At 48.1% G+C, this 20,136-nt stretch overlaps 1 protein-coding gene across 8 annotated transcripts in view; it reads right to left on the reverse strand.

Annotated features, from left to right (window-relative positions):
- Positions 1-541: 541 nt before the first annotated feature.
- Positions 542-20,136, reverse strand: part of DAB2IP (DAB2 interacting protein) — a 300,678-nt gene continuing 281,083 nt past the window's right edge. For 6 of the 8 annotated variants that reach the window (XM_073558777.1, XM_073558770.1, XM_073558786.1 and 3 more), the window contains 7 exons: positions 18,695-18,893; positions 18,386-18,564; positions 16,089-16,962; positions 12,502-12,642; positions 10,442-10,644; positions 8,842-8,929; positions 4,146-4,822 (listed from right to left, as the gene is read on the reverse strand). In XM_073558777.1, coding sequence (XP_073414878.1) covers positions 4,655-4,822; positions 8,842-8,929; positions 10,442-10,644; positions 12,502-12,642; positions 16,089-16,962; positions 18,386-18,564; positions 18,695-18,893 — 1,852 coding nt within the window. In that variant the 3' untranslated portion in view covers positions 4,146-4,654. Of the gene's footprint in view, positions 1,496-4,145; positions 4,823-8,841; positions 8,930-10,441; positions 10,645-12,501; positions 12,643-16,088; positions 16,963-18,385; positions 18,565-18,694; positions 18,894-20,136 lie in introns of those variants that run through there. The other 2 variants (XM_073558794.1, XM_073558803.1) reach the window with 2 other exon arrangements.

Here is a 20,136-nt window from a genome sequence, read left to right on the forward strand (position 1 = left end):
TCCCATCTACTAGAGATGACGTCCTCCTCCTTACTTCTGCCGCGGTTCCTGCGCAGGCGTACCTTACTCTGCCCTCAACAGGGCAGATAAAGTACGCCTGCACAGGAGCCGCGGCAGAAGAATGAGGATGCCATCGCTGGGAGGCGCCGGACCGGAACACGACACCCATCGGACCTGACCGGACCCCTGGGTTAGTATACTCTAACTCGTTTTTCTTTCAGGTTACATCAGGGGCTTATCTACAGCATTACACAATGCTGTAGATAAGCCCCTGATGGCGGTGGCTGCAGCTTATAGGCCGAAAATGGGGTGACAGATTCCCTTTAATCTTGTTTAATTACAAACACAAGAAAGTTTGTAAGTTTTTCTAAGGAACAGGATTTGCAATGGGATTATAATTTTGATTGCAATATCGCAGTGGCAGCACAGCTGGCTATGTACAAGAGATGCACAGGCTGTACAGCAAAATTGTGGTTTTTCACTCTGCATCTTCTCCATTACCTGCAGGCTTGACCTACACATGTAACAAAACACACTCAGCTTGTTAATCAGAAATCTTTATTGTTTCTTCTGATTTCTGTGATGAGCTGTGGGAGCCCCGTCCGGGCCCTGAACAAATTTTGCATCACAATAATTCTATATGCATAGCATACATGTAATATACACAGCAGGATATATGACCCATGAGGAATTAACAAATGACACTGTCCTAGCTGCTGTATGTGGAAGTCATTGCCTCCTGCTGCTGCCATAAGGTCCTGCAGTTTCCTGCTCAGCGATGCAGTGACTGTTCCTTGCCAAAAACGATCATAAAAGATAACTGCTCTAGACTCTGTCTCCACGATGTGGCAGAACTTGTTGTCTCACGTGCTGGATGTGATTGAACCCATATTCTGACTGCAGCTCAGGAACCTGAGCGTCCTTTCTGTGCTGCAGGATCCTGTGACCACTAAAGTGTATGCCTCGTCTCGGCGACTGGAGGACATTTCTTATACTATGAAAGGACTACAAATAAATGACTTCTCAGGTATCGGTCTATAGAGGCGCTTTGAGACGGGGAATATGTGGCGCCTCACGCACAACGATGAAGGACAAATCACAATAGACATTATAAATCTTCATCAGTCTCTGTAGATTTAAAGCTACAACATACATTCTCCTGGGGAGGGGGTCTGTTGTGTGGAGCTTTCCCCTGAAAACAGCAAAGTTCTTAAAGTTTCTATATTCTCCATTGAGGTTTTAGTGTCAGCTGCCGCAAAAATCTGTGCAGTAGTATCGAGCATGGTGGTGTGACCCCCCCCATGTTTGTTTCGCTCAGGGTAATGGTTTATTACACCAGTGACTTATAGTCGGTGGTCTCCATCATACACAGTATATAGACCTTGCCCTGGAGGGGCTGAGCACAGCAGAGTCCGCAGGGAGTGGCTCCTGGTCCAGACTTGACGCTGGTTTACATTCTTCACGTTTTCCAAAATATAAAGCAATCTAAGGCAGACTGTAAAGAAAAGAGATAGCATTTACCCGGAGCAGCGGCCGCTCGTCCCACATCACATACTGTATAGATCCATTAGTTCTAGGGCAGATGTGGGACGAACAGCCCCTCTGGGTCCATACAATGTGTGATATAGGACGAGCGGACCCTTTTATCACACACTGTACAGACTGAGCAGAGAGGGGGCTGCGCGTTCTACACTGGACCCTACAATACGAGAAGGATGCTGCTCGCCCCAATTCACAAACTGTATAGTAACTGCAGCAATTCAGCTTTTCTTCTCCATTCAGGCCTAAAGTGTTCTACTACTTTCCGGTGACCAGGGAGCAGTGCATTGTGGGAGCTCCTGTTCCACATACGATGTGTGAAGCTTTTATTTTTCAGCCTAAAATACAGCGTTTTGTCAAGTATCCGATCACCAGGGCGTATGTCCTTAGCAAAGGCAGAGTTCTCAAAGTTGTGATGGAATTTTGGATTTCTGTGTTCTGTTTTTACTATGAACATTTGTTTAAATGCCCAGAGATGGCAAAAAAATGTCCGCTTTGTGTCCCAAAGGTAATCTGTAGGGCACTGAGCCTTAGGTGTTACTAGAGAATAGGTGTTACAATGTCCCCCTGTTTATAGACTGTGAGCTCCTACGGGCAGAACTTCCCCCAGCTTTTCTATCACCTCCTTATACACAGAATAGCCACTTTATTACAGCCTGCCATCTAGTAGTATTATGCAACCAAAAATTGGATCCATGTCATCAGGCTAAGAAATGACACTGCTCAGTGAGACATTAGGAGGAAACTGAAAATACAGTAAAGCCACCGAGCTCTGGGTTCGGACACCAGCATGTCGTCTTGTTTTTTTTTCACACTACAGCTCTTGTTCATCAGATGGATTCTTCAGTCATCTGGGATCCTTTCATCAGACCGATTCTCACGTTCTCCTCTGATCCTCTCAGCCGCCTCTGATCCTTTCATTAGGCCAATCCTTCACATTTGCCTCTGATCCTCTTATCAGACAGATTCTTCAGTATTCTCTGATCAGATTCTTCACATTTCTCCTCTGATCCTTTCATCACACCAATTCTTCACATTTCTCCTCTGATCCTTTCATCACACCAATTCTTCACATTCTCCTCTGATCCTTTCATCACACCAATTCTTCACATTTCTCCTCTGATCCTTTCATCACACCAATTCTTCACATTTCTCCTCTGATCCTTTCATCACACCAGTTCTTCACATTCTCCTCTGATCTTTTCATCAGACTGATTCTTCACAATCTTCTGATCCTATCACCAGCATATTTCTTTATATCACAAGATCTCTACCTCTAGGTGCCTTCTTCTTTTCCCCTGAATTTTTACCATGGTTCTTCACACAAGTCTCTGTTGTGCGGCACCAAATAATCCCACAAGGCTGGCAGTGAAACCCAAGTAGTTTAACACTGATCACCAAGCCTCAGTCACTGTGATCAAAGGACTTTTCTACTCTTTCTTGTTTCAGTTCAGTCTTTGTATGAATTCGCATTAGACTGATGACCCTGGAGTGGAACACAAAATCCATTGATCATTTTAATGTCCATCCATTCAAGATGATCCAATTGTGAAATGATGAGGATCTCTAATACAGTGGCTATTCAGTGTAAAGCCTGCAAGCTCTGTGCTCTGGACTCCTTCCTGATGTGTTTTGGCTGCATGGTCTCCTGTAGTTGTTGATGTGGTGGCACATTAATGTCAGACAATTATCTCCTGCTGTCAGGATATTTCCCTTTTTTGTGTATTCTATGTTCCTAGATTGACTAATGTCTGGAGGCTCAAGCATTTGGTACGGCTGATTTGTGCTTTGTCAGGTCTTTTCACAGTGAGTGGCCGGAGCTATTGACGTTAAATTGAAGTCTATGACTCGACCTGAAATTACTTTCGTGTAGCAATATAAGAAATGAAATATTACTATTTGCTGCAGAAAGTGGCGCTATGTGTGCTGGGAGCGTCTGTAAATCGCCCAGTAGGACCACACAAAAAATGGACTTGGATATCCATAATCTCGCCCTAAGAAGCTACAATGCGTGAGACACCCAAGGTTTGGTGATCCACAGCATCCCTATAGACCTGGGGTGGCAGAGACACTGTGCTGCTCCTCCCTGGCCACCATCCTGGCTCAGAGAAGCCATCATTCACCATCAGATGTACAGAAATGTCAATAGGATAGGAGCCATGTGACGGCTCCGTGTACGTCCATCCTCCACCCTGGCATTCTGCCGGCTCTAACAGATCAGGTCACATCACAAGATCTTAACTGTATAAGTACACCCCTCCTCCACAATCTCTACATCTCTTCTGCTCCACCTTGAATCAATGTTTGGACTTGTCTGCCTGCAGCCTGTGTCTATCAGTGAAGAACAAGTTACATCATATCTCAACACTTCTATCTGGATTTGTGGTCCATATTTCCTGACACTAACCCCAGTGTTCCCCACATCCTTTGTAGTGTGAGTCTATATCTAATGGAGGTGTACAAAGAGAATTAGGGGTGGGCAGCTTATTTGGGGAGAAACACCCTATGGCTCCTGGCTACAATGACCCTGCAGCTCTTCTGCATAGACACCTGAGGGCGCCGCGCACCATGAACCCCTATATAATCTGCAGACGAGGGGAGACTGGTTCTGATAAAGCATCTTTATTCCACAGGTAAATGTACACAGTCCACCACAGACACCTGGAAGACGTCCTATACCCGGATGAGAGTTGTAATACACGTGACCAAAGCTCCAGCCTGGCTGGTGGTGAGTAGGACAGTGTAATCTTGGGCTATAGTATGAATACACTGACTGGGGAGGGGGGTCACTTACTTCCTGCGGCTATAGCTTGTGTACAGGGCGTCACAGGATCCTGAGAGCTGTGACAGTAGCAGCAGGTTCTAGTGTTTACAGACAGCGCACACGGTCGCTGCGCAGACTCGTACGGCGGTCGCTCGGACTTAGTTTTTACCCTTCTGGACAGAATTTGGCAAAAGTTCTGAGAGGAAATAAAAATGTGAACATAAAATAAGAGAATCTTATAGAAATAATGATCTCTTATGGCACATCATATTACATCTGCGGTCCGCGCTCCCACAATGCATCAGTCCAGGGCGCAGTCCGGTCTGCCGTGTCTCTGCCCGGTCCCGGCCATTAACAATTACTGCTGTTTCTGAACTCGCCGTTCTCTGTAATCTGCAATTTAGTTGGGTTTGTGGGGGAGATTCCGTTACGTGTTTGCATGCTGTACCTCTCTTTCAGCTGGGTTAAGGCGCTCATGAGCCGGGCGTTGGCAGCGTCCAAAGAGGCGATGCGCTTCTCCTGCAATGAGAAAACAGACATGACAGGAGGACCGTCCCCTGCATGAGACATGGAGGAAGAGGACCGTCCCCTGCACACAATACAGAGGGAGGACAGTCCCTTGAGCATGACAGGATATAAAGGAGGATCGTTCCCTGCACGAGACATGGAGGAAGAGGACCGTCCCCTGCACACAATACAGAGGGAGGACAGTCCCTTGAGCATGACAGGATATAAAGGAGGATCGTTCTCTGCACGAGACATGGAGGAGGACTGCTGCACGAGACATGTAAAAGGAGGACCATCCCTTCAGCATGACAGGACATGGAGGAGGAGGACCGTCTCCTAAGAATGACAAGACATGGAGAAGGACCGTCCCCTGCACGAGACATGGAGGAGGACTGCCTCCTGAGCATGACAGGACATGGAGGAGGAGAACAACCCCCTGCACGAGGCATGGAGGAGAACAGTCTCCTGAGCATCACAGGACATGGAGGAGAAGGATCACCCCCTGCACGAGGCATGGAGGAGGACCATCCCCCTGCATGAGACATGGAGGAGGAGGACTGTCCCCTGCACGCAACCCCACACGTGACACGGAGGAGAATCACCATTCCCTGAGCGCAACAGGATATACAGTCATGGCCAAAAGTTTTGAGAATGACACAAATATATTTTCACATGATCTGCTGGCCTCTGGTTTTTATGTGTGTTTGTCAGATGTTTTTATCACATACAGAAATATAATTGCAATCATATTATGAGTAGCAAAAGGTTATATAAACAGAATGAGTTAATGCAGCAAGTCAATATTTGCAGTGTTGACCCTTCTTCAGGACCTCAGCAATTCTCCCTGGCATGCTCTCAATCAACTTCTGGATCAAATCCTGACTGATAGCAGTCCATTCTTGCAAAATCAATGCTTTTATTTTGTCTGAATTTGAAGGTTTTTGTTTGTCCACCCGTCTCTTGATGACTGACCACAAGTTCTCAATGGGATTAAGATCTGGGGAGTTTCCAGGCCATGGTCCCAAAATCTGTTTTGTTCCCTGAGCCATTTAGTTATCACCTTTGCTTTATGGCAAGGTGCTCCATCATGTTGAAAAAGGCATTGTTGATCGCCAAACTGCTCTTGGACGGTTGGGAGAAGTTGCTCTTGGAGGACATTCTGGTACCATTCTTTATTCATGGCTGTGTTTTTAGGCAAGACAGAGAGAGAGCCCATTCCCATGGCTGAGAAGCAACCCCACACATGAATGGTTTCAGGATGCTTGACAGTTGGCATGAGACAAGACTGGTGGCAGCGCTCACCTGGTCTTCTCCGAATAAGCCGTTTACCAGATGTCCCAAACAATCGAAAAGGGGATTCATCAGAGAAAATGACTTTACCCCAGTCCTCAGCAGTCCACTCCCTGTACCGCTTGCAGAATATCAGTCTGTCCATGATGTTTTTCCTGGAGAGAAGTGGCTTCTTTGCTGCCCTCCTTGAGACGAGGCCTTGCTCCAAGAGTCTCTGCCTCACAGTGCGTGCAGATGCATTCACACCTGCCTGCTGCCATTCCTGAGCAAGCTCTGCACTGCTGATAGCCCGATCCCGCAGCTGAAACACTTTTAAGAGACGGTCCTGGCGCTTGCTGGTCTTTCTTGGGCGCCCTGGAGCCTTTTTGGCAACAAGGGAACCTCTCTCCTTGAAGTTCTTGATGATGCGATAGATTGTTGACTGAGCTGCAATCTTTCTAGCTGCGATACTCTTCCCTGTTAGGCCATTTTTGTGCAGTGCAATGATGACTGCACGTGTTTCTTTAGCGATAACCATGGTTAACAGAAGAGAAACAATGATGCCAAGCACCAGCCTCCTTTTAAAGTGTCCAGTGGTGTCATTCTTACTTAATCATGACAGATTGATCTCCAGCCCTGTCCTCATCAACACCCACACCTGTGTTAATGGAGCAATCACTGAAACGATGTTAGCTGGTCCTTTTAAGGCAGGGCTGCAATGATGTTGAAATGTGTTTTGGGGGATAAAGTTCATTTTCTAGGCAAATATTGACTTTGCAAGGAATTGCTGTTAAGCTGATCACTCTTTATAACATTCTGGAGTATATGCAAATTGCCATTAGAAAAAATGAAGCAGTAGACTTTGTAAAAATTAATATTTGTGTCATTCTCAAAACTTTTGGCCATGACTGTAGAGGAGGATCTTTCTGCGTGCGCAATGGGACTCTGAGAAGGACCATTCACTGCATACAGGCCCATACAAGACATGGAACAGACCGTCCCCTGCACACAGCCCTGCATGCAAACAAGACATGGAGGAGGAGGACGACTATTCTCTGCATGATGCCCCTTGAAGGGGAGGTATAAATTCTGCAACTTTCCAATAGGCTTTGGTGCTGATTGGTCAGGACAGCTTAGTTTGCCAGCCTTGATGAATGGAGCGCTGGTGTAAAATATGCCAAATTCATTGAGGTATGAAATGTCCTGCAGGTTTGGATATGATGTTATTTATGCCACAAAAAGTGGAGTAATTATAGCAGAAATGTGTCAGTCTGCGCCAGACAACACCCCCCCCCCCCCCCCTAGAAATGGTGGAATTGGTGTAAAAATTTCAAAAGTTGCACATTTTTGTGCAGCCATGAGTTTACGTTTGTGAGAGCTTTGTGCCAGATTTCCAGTGTGAACTGATTCATCTGGTCATTTGTATATGAATTGTTCACTTTTGGACTTTGAGCTTGGTGTCAGTGAATGGGAATTCAGGAAAAACAGCTGCACTCATGGGTGAATACGCAAAGTGGGAAGTTTGATTTACAATAGTCACCACACTAAAAATATAACAGACTGATGATTTGGAAGATAGCAAGTAAGCAACGTTTCGACCCAATCCGGAGTCTTTTTCAAGCATTGATATGTGGTAGACAACCAGGGTTACAATGCTGGGTAAATTCTTTCCAAGGGTATGCTACAATGTGCAAGTGGCATTCATCAGACAGGAGCGCTGTTGTAAGGGTGCACTGAGTCACTAACAAAGCTGCAACTCTGGCAGCAGCATGGTCCTTCTGTCTGCCAGGATGTATACAATAATCTTTCAATCTCTGACTTTCACCTTCACAGACATCTGTGCTTACCACAGTGTGCAGCGGTGTATGTGGGGACACTGGAGTGATCATGTAGCTGCAGGTTACATTTTATCATAAATCTCGTCACCTACCATTTAGGTGATGAGCACGCCGATGTCCCGCAGTATCAGCAGCACTTGTGTTTTTAATTTCCTTAATCCTGCCATCCGTATTCCTAGCTTATTCTTGTAAATTGTGCTCTCCTCTGTGTTCTAACACTGTTGCAGTTGTAAAAAGGACAGTTTTGGGGCAGACTCATCAAGTCTATGACGCCACAGACAGTGAAAGAAAAGCTTTAAAATGTCGCTAAATTCTCGCACAATGTGAAGTTGCGCAGAAATGTTGTGACTCATCTTGTTTTCAGTTTGAATCAACATTGCCAAAATTCATCACAACTGCGGCTTTTCTACCCCAAAAATGCTACTCCAGTCTGTAAGAGTCAGTGATAAGCGGTCATAGAGGAGCGCTTAGGAAGCAACCCAGGGGCAGACAAGGATGTCAGGTCTCCACCGCAGCTCCAGCCGAAAACCTCCAATGGAGGATAGGAGCAATGAGAAAATGGAAAACGGTCTTAGGAGCGCAGGAAAGTCTCAGACAAGAGATGGGGTTAAACCACAACGCGTTTCGACGGAGGATCCGTCTTCATCAGATGAAGATGGATCCTCCGTCGAAACGCGTTGTGGTTTAACCCCATCTCTTGTCTGAGACTCTTTCCTGCGCTCCTAAGACAGTTTCCATTTTCTCATTACTCCAGTCTGTGGCACACATAAAGGTGCACACCACTAAGGAGAGGCACTAAATTCATGGACTGACGTGCACTTCAGATCCCTGTAAGAATTATACATCACAAATAAATTCTGTGAGACTCGGGTGCCCCCCCGGGGACGTAATCAGTGAATCCGCCGCGGGCATCTCACTCCTCACCTGCGCATCAATGATCTTCTGTTTGGAGTCCACTGCCGCCTGCATCTCAGCGTGATCCTTCTTCAGCTCCTCCTCCACGGACATGAGCCTGTGGCAAAGTATGTGGTGAGTATAGCACCATGTGCTCACTTAGTATAAGGGACGTCGCTGTCAGTCCTAGTGTATAAGGGATGTCAGTGTAGCGCCATGTGCTCGCTCAGTATAAAGGACATCGCTGTCAGTCCCTCTGTATATGTGATGTCAGTGTAGCTCCATGTGCTCGCTTAGTATAAGGGATGTCAGTGTAGCGCCATGTGCTCGCTCAGTATAAAGGACATCGCTGTCAGTCCCTCTGTATATGTGATGTCAGTGTAGCTCCATGTGCTCGCTTAGTATAAGGGATGTCAGTGTAGCGTCATGTGCTCGCTCAGTATAACGGACATTGCTGTCAGTCCCTGTATATATTAAAGAACGTGGCACTCAACTTCATCAGTTGCGTACTAATAATTGTGGCAGGATGTGCAAAGAGGCTTAATATTCTCACAGTGAGAGTCCATGAGCAGTAATGCTGAATGATTCAGTCTGGGTAGTAGCATTGGTGGATGCAGCCAAAGGGATTTTCCAGGCACCCCTATCCATAGGATCAGTTACTGTATGGTGTATGGAATCCATGGTAGTCCGACACCTGGGACCACACATACGTCAGAAGTTATTTGCAGTGGTCAGATGTAAACGTAGCACTGAGTGGCCGCTGTTGTACTTATATTCTTCTGTATTAGATCTCTGCAGCAGGACTGTGGCCGATTGGTGTGTTCTAGGTGTGCGACCACAACTAACCTCAGTAATAATCTGAACACATTTCGCTCTGGATCGATCGGTCATCAATATGAGTGGCCAGACAACTCCTTTTACTCCTGTGAATAACTATTTATCTGGGACTAGGATACCCTCAGGAGCTACCAGTAATGATTTAAGGGTCGGTGCTGACTTCTGACATTTAACGGGGCTGTCCAGGAATAAGACCATTATAAATTCTGGGTTATTTCCACACTTCCTCTTTTCAGGATCTCTGCATCTTTCCACTTCAGACGCTTCTCATGGGGGCGGTTACAGATAGCGGGGGAATGTTGAGGACATGTGACTGATGCAGTTGCCGAGGGGGCAGAGAGCTATGGCAGCCAGGTCACATGATACAGGATCTGTTTCCTCGTCTGTGGAAGGTCTATCTTTACTAATGCCCCTTAAATAATACAAATGTGCACAGGTTCTTTAACATGTTGTCTGTGTATAATGGAAAGTACTGCAACTTCTAATAGACTTTCTGGATTCTTCACTAACAAGGCCTGCGATTACCTTCAGTGAATGAGAACAGGCCTGTTTTTAGCCAGAGGCTAAGAACATACGCTGCCTGGTCCTGCTCACACAGCATCAACTGAACAATCAGGTAACTGAGGAACTACAATGTCAGCTATGTGAGCAGGTCAGGAAAGGAGTGCAGGCTCTTATTCACTAGCAGGAATAAGAGATCTGAGGAGTACAACCTCTATTTGGTGGCTCTGAGGAGGAGCTGGGGTTGTTGTACTGTAATCCCCATCATCCATGATGTCAGCTCCCCCCTTACCTGCTGATGATCCCCTTCATCTGCATCTCCTTGTCCTCCTGCTGCCTGCGCAGCCGCTCCTCGCTCTCCTCCAGCCGCGCCTGGTACTCCAGCAGGATCTTCTGCGTCTGCTCATCTTGGCTCTTGCAGCGGCTTTCGTATTCCTCTAGCTTCTTGTTGGAGAGTCGCAGCTTGTCCTGCAGTACGAGGATCTCCTGCTGGTACTGTGGAGACATCCGAGGGTTAATCACCATTACTGAACCCACCACTGTACATATAAGGTATCCACACACCTGATGGAGGGGGTTGTCATATTATGGGATAGGGACACGCCCAGTTGTCAGTCACTGGCAGTACTGACTGTGTCACACCCCTCCTAGTGACAACACCAATCATGTTCAGGAGGAGTAACGGAGGAACAGCACAATGCGAACATGTTATGAGAGAAGACAGACCTGCTACAGGAGTTTACCAACTCCTACTGACCACTACTAATGGCAGCCAATCATGGTATGGCTTTTACTCCAGGGCGCTGCACTCCGATTGGCCAACAGGAATGACACACTTCATTAATAGGTTGCAATTGTAACCTGCGTTCCCCCTCACCACCAGGCCTCCACCATTATTCTCTACCTTCACGTAAATGATGCGCCACAAGCAGAAGACTGGAAACCATCAACAAGCTGCTGCTGACGGATCTCATTTTGGCTCTTGCAAGTACCAGATCGGTCTTCCCTGATGAGATTTGACGGCTGTCACACGTAGAGGGGTCCCCACCCTCCTGCTATTTCTGCAGCAGTGGCAATAATCCTGTACACAGCTGAGGTTCGGCAGACCTGCAGTACCAGACCAGGCCATGCACAGGAGAGGGAGCTGGAGACAGCACATGGGATTGGTAAATAGGGTTATCTGACTCACAGCTACAGATTTTGTTCAGTTTGCACCTTTCTCTAATATATAAACACAGCTCTCGTCACCTCCTGATGCGGAACCGAGTAGAGTTCAATTGTATCAGAAAGGAGCGCCCCTCCTGTCCATGGTCATGTCTAGTATTGCAGCTCAGCTCCTATGGAAATGAATATGATCTGAGCAGCAGTGTTGGGGAGAACAAGGTGTGTGAAGCTCAGCGACGGCCTGATGCACACGTGAATGTGATGCTGAGGAATATCTGTGCGTTCTGGACAGCGATGGTCTCATAAGAGGCAGTTGTCCTGAATAAATCCATCAGGATTTCACACATCTCTCTAGAAATGGGGACCAAAGCACCAGGAGCGGAGGCAAGATCTCCCAGATTGGGAGGGAGGATACTGTATAAAAAAAAAAGCAGCATCCCATCCAGGTGATGAAAAAATCCAAAATTTTATTCTGCCATGATGCAACGTTTCGACCAATACAGGTCTTTGTCAAGCATACACATTACATAAAATGGCAGCCTTATATAGTGTGGTGGCACATGTACACCAATCAAGAAGAAGTTTTGATATATTTTGTATATATTTGTATCTGACTGAAGTGGGCAGTACCTTGTGAGTGATTGGTGTACATGTGCCACCACACTAAATAAGGCTGCCATTGTATGTAATGTGTATGCTTGAAAAAGATCTGTATTGGTCGAAACGTTGCATCATGGCAGAATAAAATTTTGGATTTTTTCATCACCTGGATGGGATGCTGCTTCTTTTTCATGCTGGATCATTCTGTTTTCCAATTGGGCCATTGGACTGGAGCGGGCATCCCAATATTGATGTGCTGTCGGCTGTTATTTACTCCTATTGGGAGGGAGGATACTGTCACTTAACGTCATTGGGGGAGGCAGGATGCTGTACTCAGTTCCACTCTACCTCCTCACCACAAAGCATGCCACTCACAACAGTCCAGACTCTGCCAGCCTCCAGAGCTGCACTCACAATTCTTCCACTCTCAGTATTGCCTGCAGATTATTACCACTGGTGGCACGTGCAGTGAATGCTGCCATCACAGAACACAGATATGGTATGAAGCGCAAGAAATGCAGACAGGTGCTGTGTGCAGGATGAGGGGCCGGCCAGGACTAGAGAGGCGCCGCTGCTCTCGGCTGTTACCTTTTCTGCTTGGCTCATGTCCTCCTTACTCCTGCTCTTATCCCTGTGCTCAGGGCCTTCATCTTCTAAAAGCTGCATATTCATAGTCAGCAGCCAAGCAGCAGTGCGGTCCAGGGCATTGGGGTTCACGGGTGAGGGGGCCTAAAACAGAACATACAGCCGTAACCAAAGAAAACAATGAGAATCATGAGAACGGCAGCAAAAGAAAAATGGGCCATGAGGTCAGAGGTGTCTGGCAGCCTCCAACGCTGCGCCATCAGCACCCAGGAGAGAAGGATCGGCGACACAGATCAAAGCCTTTCTGAGTGCACACCTCCAGCCTGACCGGAAGATCCCCGAGTGGGAGGGGCCAGAGGTTTGAGGTCATGTCAGCTCAGTATTTGGCTGTACCCTTTATTGGCAGGGTCATATCTCAATAAATGACTGATGTACTGGGGCGATCTGTGCAGACGATTGTCTAGGACATTGCTCAGGTGAAGGTGAGAAGCGAGGACATAATGGACGTGGACTGAACACAATGGCGCCTGGAGCGTGAAGCGGCGTCTACACACAGACGTACAGGTGAGCATGCATCAGCGGGGACAAGGGCCTCACGGGCAAGACACAGGTCTGACCGACACAGCACCCTGCTGCGTGGGCAGGTGACAACCCAGGGGACATTCTGCGGTCAGGTAGTGGGAATCACCCTGCTCCAATGACAGCCCACACCACCAGGCTGTGACCTCAAGGAACAGAGTCACCTCTGACCACTGCTGGTATGGCATCTCCTCCACATCTTGTACCAGACACAACCTGGATTCTGGGCTAGAGAAGTTCCTGGAGGTAGCCATGTTCCTCTAGGAGCCTTATTGTATCACGATAGAGATGTAGAGGTTCTACCATGCCCCAATAACCTTTACATTACAAGATTCTGAAGCAAAACAACAAGGCTCTTTAACTGACAGCAAGCAGAGGCAGTAACCCTGTACACTTGTATCCAGTCTACACAAGGATCTGAGCTGAATCGCTTGGACTGACACATTGTAACAAACCCCGCGCTGTCAGCCATACAAGCTATGTGTAAAGTTACTGCCTCTGAATGGAAAACAGAGGCGTCACTCAGTGACAGAAAGCAGAGTTCTGGAATATAACCCGAGCCTCAAAGTCTCATACTGGGCTGGCTCTGGGATGCAGGCAGTTGTAGTGTATCACAGAGAAGTAGTGCTGGGGGATGACTACAGCCCCCAGTGTACCTGACAATGTGCTGGATGATGAGGCTTGTATGCCCTGGGCGGCTTCCTGGACTCCTGTCAGTGTGCACAAGAGAAAAGACCACAACCCCCATCATCCTTACATGAATGGTTTGCTCTCTGAAGGACAATACATTCTGCATCAATGACCTTAGAATGACATTTGCTGCTCATATGCAAATTGTCTCTTCAGAAAGGAAGAGGACTAGACCTCAAGCTCACCTATTGGAAGTAGCAATCCTAAAAGTCATTATTGACCCTTTAACGACCCTTACGATATGACTTGGGATGGACGCCTAACTCTTTCTCTTTGAAGAGGCAATTTGTATATTTAATTTCCCAGAGGAGCATGCATGGCTAAAAGTCTCCTCACTCTGACATAACAGGCCTCACTTGTCACTATCCACAAAGAAAAATGTTATCCCTTAGATTCTTTATCTGCTCAATAGCACCCTCCACTGCCAACCATGGCTGCAGGACAGGTAGTGACAGCGGAGGCACCACAGCCCACTCCACCTGCAGGAGCAGCGCTGACTCCCACCAGTGACCGGGAGGGATCCATCCAACTTCCTACAACTAAACATGATTGTAAAAAAGACCAGTTTTTATCTACTTTTCGCAGCTCATCTGCTGCAGCCTACAGTGTAAAGAAAGGGGGTTACTGAGAGCAGACAGAAAAATACAGAACAAGACATGAGACAAAAGCTTCCCAAAAACCTATATTACAGATCACATAACCCGTTCACTAGTACATGTCCCTACCCACCATTGCGTTAGTGCAGGACACGATTACAGCCCTGCCCATCAACACAGGTCACATGACCAGACCCTCCCTCTTTAGCACCGATACCTTGACCGCCCGCTATTTATTTAGCACAGATCACAAAGCCAGACCTCCTACCAGCAAAAGTCATATGTCCCCTTTCCCCTTAGCACAGGTCATATGACCCCCTCCCCGACACACTCACTCATTAGCACAGGCCATGCAAACAGACCTCCCCATCGTTAGCACAGGTCACACGACCTCTGGATCTCTCTGCAGCATTTGACACTGTGGATTACCAGCTGCTCCTCTGCTCCATCAGCCTCAGGGATGCAGCTCTCCTAGTTCTCCTCCTACCTCTCTGACTGCTCCTTCACTGTATCATCTGCTGGCTCTTACTCCCCCTCTCCCCTTACTGTTGGGGATCCTCAGGATTAAGTCCTAGGTCCCTTCCTCTTCTTTCTGTATAGTGCCCCTGTTGGTACCATCTTTATGCTGATGACACCCAATTATACACAGTGCCTCCTGACATCACCACCACATATCTACAGATACCAGGGATTGCCTATCTGCTGTCTTAACAACATGCTCTCCCTCTGCTAACACTGAATCTCTCCATAACTGAACTCCTTGGGTTTCCTCCCTCTATTAACCCTAAACCCGATATTGCCATTTCCGTGTGTGGTTCCATAATTACTGCTCAGCAGCACACTCGCTGTCTTTGGATTATATTTGACTCAGATCTTTCCTTCACTCCCTACATCCAATCACTCGCTCATGTCACCTGCATTTCAAAAACATCTCCAGAATGCGACCTTTTCTTACTTATGAGTCTGCAAAGACTCTTACTGTCGCACATTCCCACCTGGACTACTGCAACGCTCTACTAAGTTGTCTCCCTCTTGCTAAACTCTCCTCCTGAATGCAGAAGCCAGGATCTTATATTTCTGTTCAATTGCCACACCGATGTCTCCTCCCTGTACCAGTCATTTCACTGGTTGCCTATCTGTTACAGAATGCAATAGAACCTTATCACTCTCACCCACAAAGCACTCAGAGTGCTGCACCATTCTACATCTCCTCCTCCTCTCTGACTACCACTCTAATGTCTTCTCCACACTGCTGCACCATTCTACATCTCCTCCTCATCTCAGTCTACTATCCCACTGTCCTCTCCATTGGTGATGCACTGCTCTACATCTCCTCATCTCAGGCTACCACCCTACTGTCCTCTACACAGTGCTGCTCCCGAGTCCCCAGTCCCTCATTTGCATAGCTCATGTGACCCAACCAGAGTCCTCATCCTCTCATTTGCACAGCACACATGACCCGAGAGTCCCCACCCCCTCATTTGCATAGCTCATGTGACTAAGAGTTCCCGTCCGCTCATTTGCACAGCTATGAGCCAACCAAACTCCTTGCCCCTTATCACATCTCATATGACCTGACTATATTCCCCACCCCCTCATGTTCACAGGTCACGTGACCAGACTGTCTGCCCCTCCACCCCAATTAGCACAGGTCAGTTGACCAGACTCCCTGCTCCTTCATTAGCACAGGTGACATGTTCCTCAGACAATAAAATAACCACCCACCTGTTTGTGCACCGTTCGCTTCATTTCAGGGCTGTCTCCCTTGGAGGATGACGATTGCTGCCTCATGCGGGCTCCGCTGCCGGGCCAGTCTGGGGAGGAGGACATCATGCTGCCGCTCGATGGTCTAGGGTAGGGGGCAGTGTTGAGCAGCGTTGGGGGAGTCCTGCCCCTGGTCATTGGCGGTGGAGGAGGAGGCGGGGGTTGATCTATTCTCCTTTGGGGACCAGAGCTGTTCTGTCGGGGCATGGTGGGCTGACCAGTCTTTTCAGTCAGGGAGAGCTGCCTCCTGGACACATCCCCTGAACGCCTGCTGAAGTCGTCGCTGTTGGCCATGGTAATGAATCCGTGTTTAGTGGCGGCCATTTCCTCACTGTTACTGTGAGAGCTCAGCGAGCTGTGACATTCTGAGCCCGAGTCTCCCAACCCCCGTGGTGACACCGGCAAACCTGCTGCCATCTGGTACACGGGGTTCTGGAATGATAGAGGAGCCAGGAGTTGGGGTCTTCCCAGCGTGGCATCTGCATTGGGGGTGGTCGGCGTCTGTCCCGTCCTCCTGGCAGTGGTCATAGTCATTATATTACCCTGCGGTGTTCGCGCCGTCCATATTGCTTGTAACTGACTGAAGGGTGTCTGGCTGTCATTTAATGAGTCCTGGATGATTGCGGCAGTGGTGCCAATGTCCAAAACCCGATTGTCCTGCAGGTCAACCATGGACAAGCTCTTACTGCCATTAGTTATCTGCACGTCTGGCTCGTTGGCCTCCGAGTAACTGGAGCTTCGTGCCGGCGAAGGCTGAACCCCGGCAGACCTTGTGACAAAAAATAAGTCCTTGTTTTCAGGAGTTGGAGATGGCAACCTGGTGAAATCTATCAGACTAGGGGGAGATAATAAAAAGGGAGATGAGGTGTCAGTGGGACCGCCGCTCCAGTCTTCACCCCTCCCCCGTACTGTAATATCTCGGTGACATCATCAGACTAGTGGGGATGTGCTCCAATCCCCACACCTCACCCGTAATGTAATACTCTGTGACATCATTAGAACAAGGGGAGACAGGAAGGCAGTGTGAATGCACGCTCACGTCCCTCACCCGTATTGAAATACCCCGGTGACCTCATCAGACTAGGGGGAAGACGAGGAGTCAGTGGGACCATGCTCTAGACCCTCTCCCGTACAGCAATACCCCGGAGACATAATCAGACTAGGAAGAGACGAGTAGTCAGTGGTACTGCGCTCCAGTCCCTCACCCGTACCGTAATACCCCGGTGAAATCATCAGACTAGGGGAAGACAAAAAGTCAGTGGGACCGCGCTCCAGTCCCTCACCCGTACCCTAATACCCCAATGACATCATCAGACTGGGGGAGACAGTCCCTCCCCCATATCGTAATACTCAGGTGACAATCAGACAAGGGGGAGAAAAGCAGTCAGTGGGGCTGCGCTCCAGTCTTCACCTCTCCCCTGTACCTTAATACCCCGATGCCACCAGACTAGAGTGAAGAGTCCGTGGGACCATGCTCCAGTCCCTCCCCTGTATTGTTATACTCAGGTGACATAATCAGACAAGGGGAAACATGGCATCAGGGGGGTGACAAGGTGCCAGTGGTGTTGCGCTCCAGTTCTCACCTTCCTACAGAGAATCTCTGCACCTATTGTCATGTGTAATACAACCATCATTGGCTCTGATGATCTGCCCCAGTGCTATTGATGAGCCCAGAGAAGAGGTTGCTCATGACTCTGCATCAGCGGGAAGCTGTTGCCGCACTCTGGAATGGTATCTGAAGTTGTCCAGTGATGTCACTCTGCCGCTGAAATCACATCCCCTCTGATGTTACTGAGACGCCATCTTTACACATCACTATCACTGCGCCAGCTGCGAAGGATGTAGTCAAGCAGATGGTGATTGGAAAGGGGGGCAGCTGTCAGAAGCCCAGGATGTGATGTCATCAGAAACTTGCAGACTCAGGTTTTCTCCTCTCCCGCAAGCTAAGTGGTGCTGGGAGTACCTCTCCACTCCGCAATTGCGGGATGGTGGGCGGCCTTCGGCAGATCATAGCACACGCTAAGCAGAATAAAGTCAAACGTGGTGATTACAGAGACCCCCCGCCGCCTCCTTCTTTGTGTCTCCTAATTATCCTGTTAAGAGCGATGCAGCCTGCATTTACCTCCACCGCCCCCCCGACCACTATAATTACGTCTGATCAGGAGTGGGAGACGCTCTCTGCCTCATGTATAGGCGTGCAGCGTGTGATTACTGGAGGCGCAGTGCGGGTTCTGCACAGGGGGCTCTGCAGCTCTTACCCAGATAAGTCGTTCTCGATTACCATCTTCTGGAGGCCGGTGGAGATGTTGTTGCTGGTGTTCGGCGTGGTGGCTGAGTGATCACTTGTGATGGATCCTTGCGCACTGGACGGATTGCTGAGCGCAGTGTTCACATCCCGCAGGATACGAGGCAGGGGGCCCAGCTTAGCTACAGTGGCCTAATGGAAAAGACATCGACACAACGGATTCAATCATTGTGTGCACACACACCTAAGTGTTAATGTCCCCGTCCCCAATCAAAAGGACTCTTGGAGTAGATAGGGGGCAACCCAGTAGTTTAGCATATACCTGATCCATGGAGACCACCTCCCACAGCAGGGAGTGCAGCATGGACAGCTCCCGGCCCAGGTCGATGTAGCCCTCGAATCCAGCCGTGTTAGAGATGGTTTCTGGGTTAGAGATTTCCAGGAGGAACCGCTGCATGTTGGTCCATTCGTGCTCCAGGAATTGGTTCATGAAGGACATGTACTCCTCCTTGCTGCCGAACCTGCGGGACACAGGACCTTCAAGTCACGTGTGTATACATATGCAGAGGGTGAAATAACTATTGAGCACATCACCAATTAGTAAATATATTTCTAAAGCTACTGTCAAAAATAAATCCATAAGACATTTCTGGAGAGGGAAAATATCACCCTTGCGCTAAACATATGGGATTAAATATAGCTGCGGAAGAGAAAAACTAATTATAACTGGAGAAGTGGGAGTGAGCTGACCGCTTAGGACCTCCAGGGTCAAAGATACCCTGTAAGTTGGGAATCTCATAAAATTCTAACAGACCCAGCACATCCCACAACCAGCACCTAATGAGCTCACCAAGGGGAGGTATGAGGCTGTGTGCCAATGTTGCGTTTTTCAAGCGTTTCCGTCGCTGCTGAAATGCTTAAAATACGTGGTAAAATCCGCATGTCCATTAATTCTGCGGAATCACGGCGATTCCGCCGCCATGGATTGTATTGTAAAGTTCACTTTAAGCATGTGGCTATGCCCACCATGCGTAAAGTGAGTGCTTCATGTGTGGATGGTACCCAGGGTCTGGAGGAGAGGAGACTCTCCTCCATGCCCTGGGTACCATATTCCTGATAAAAATAGAATTAAAATAAAAAATAGGGATATACTTGCCCTCTGTCGGCCCCCAGAGTCCTCAGCGGTGCATGCGGCGTGACCGCTACGTCATCAGAGGTCATTCGCGCAATGCATCCCTGGGAATGGAAGTCGCTGGCAGCATCGTTGAGAACCGGACGACTCCGGGGACCGACGGAGGGTAAGTATATTTCTATTTTTTTTTAATTATTTTTAACATTGTATCTTTTACTATTGATGCTGCATAGGCAGCATCAATAGTAAAAATTTGGTGACACTTGTCAATCACTTTTCCAAGCGATGCTTCAAATCGCTTGGAAAAGCGCTAGCATTCTGCAAGCTAAAAACGCTTGCAGAACGCTTTGTTTTGCAGGAAAACGCATGCAAATTCCACATGCGTTTTACCCACGGTGGGGATTTGCGGAAATGCTGCGGACAATTCCGCAGCATTTCTGCAACGTGGGCATATAGCCTGAGGGCTCGTCCTTGATCTAATAAAAAGCATAATGTGGGTTTGGTGGTTTGTCAGTCCTGGAAGGTAAAGTTTGCTGTGGTTCTGTCCGTTTTCCTAAGGAGTACTCCCCTCCGCTAAGCCATTTCCGTGACATCAGATTTAGTCATTTTCTTTTTATCTCTTATAAACACTG

This window comes from Dendrobates tinctorius, unplaced genomic scaffold (assembly GCF_039654945.1).
Source record: "Dendrobates tinctorius isolate UK_male_01 unplaced genomic scaffold, ASM3965494v1 ptg000013l, whole genome shotgun sequence".
NCBI lineage: Eukaryota > Metazoa > Chordata > Amphibia > Anura > Dendrobatidae > Dendrobates > Dendrobates tinctorius.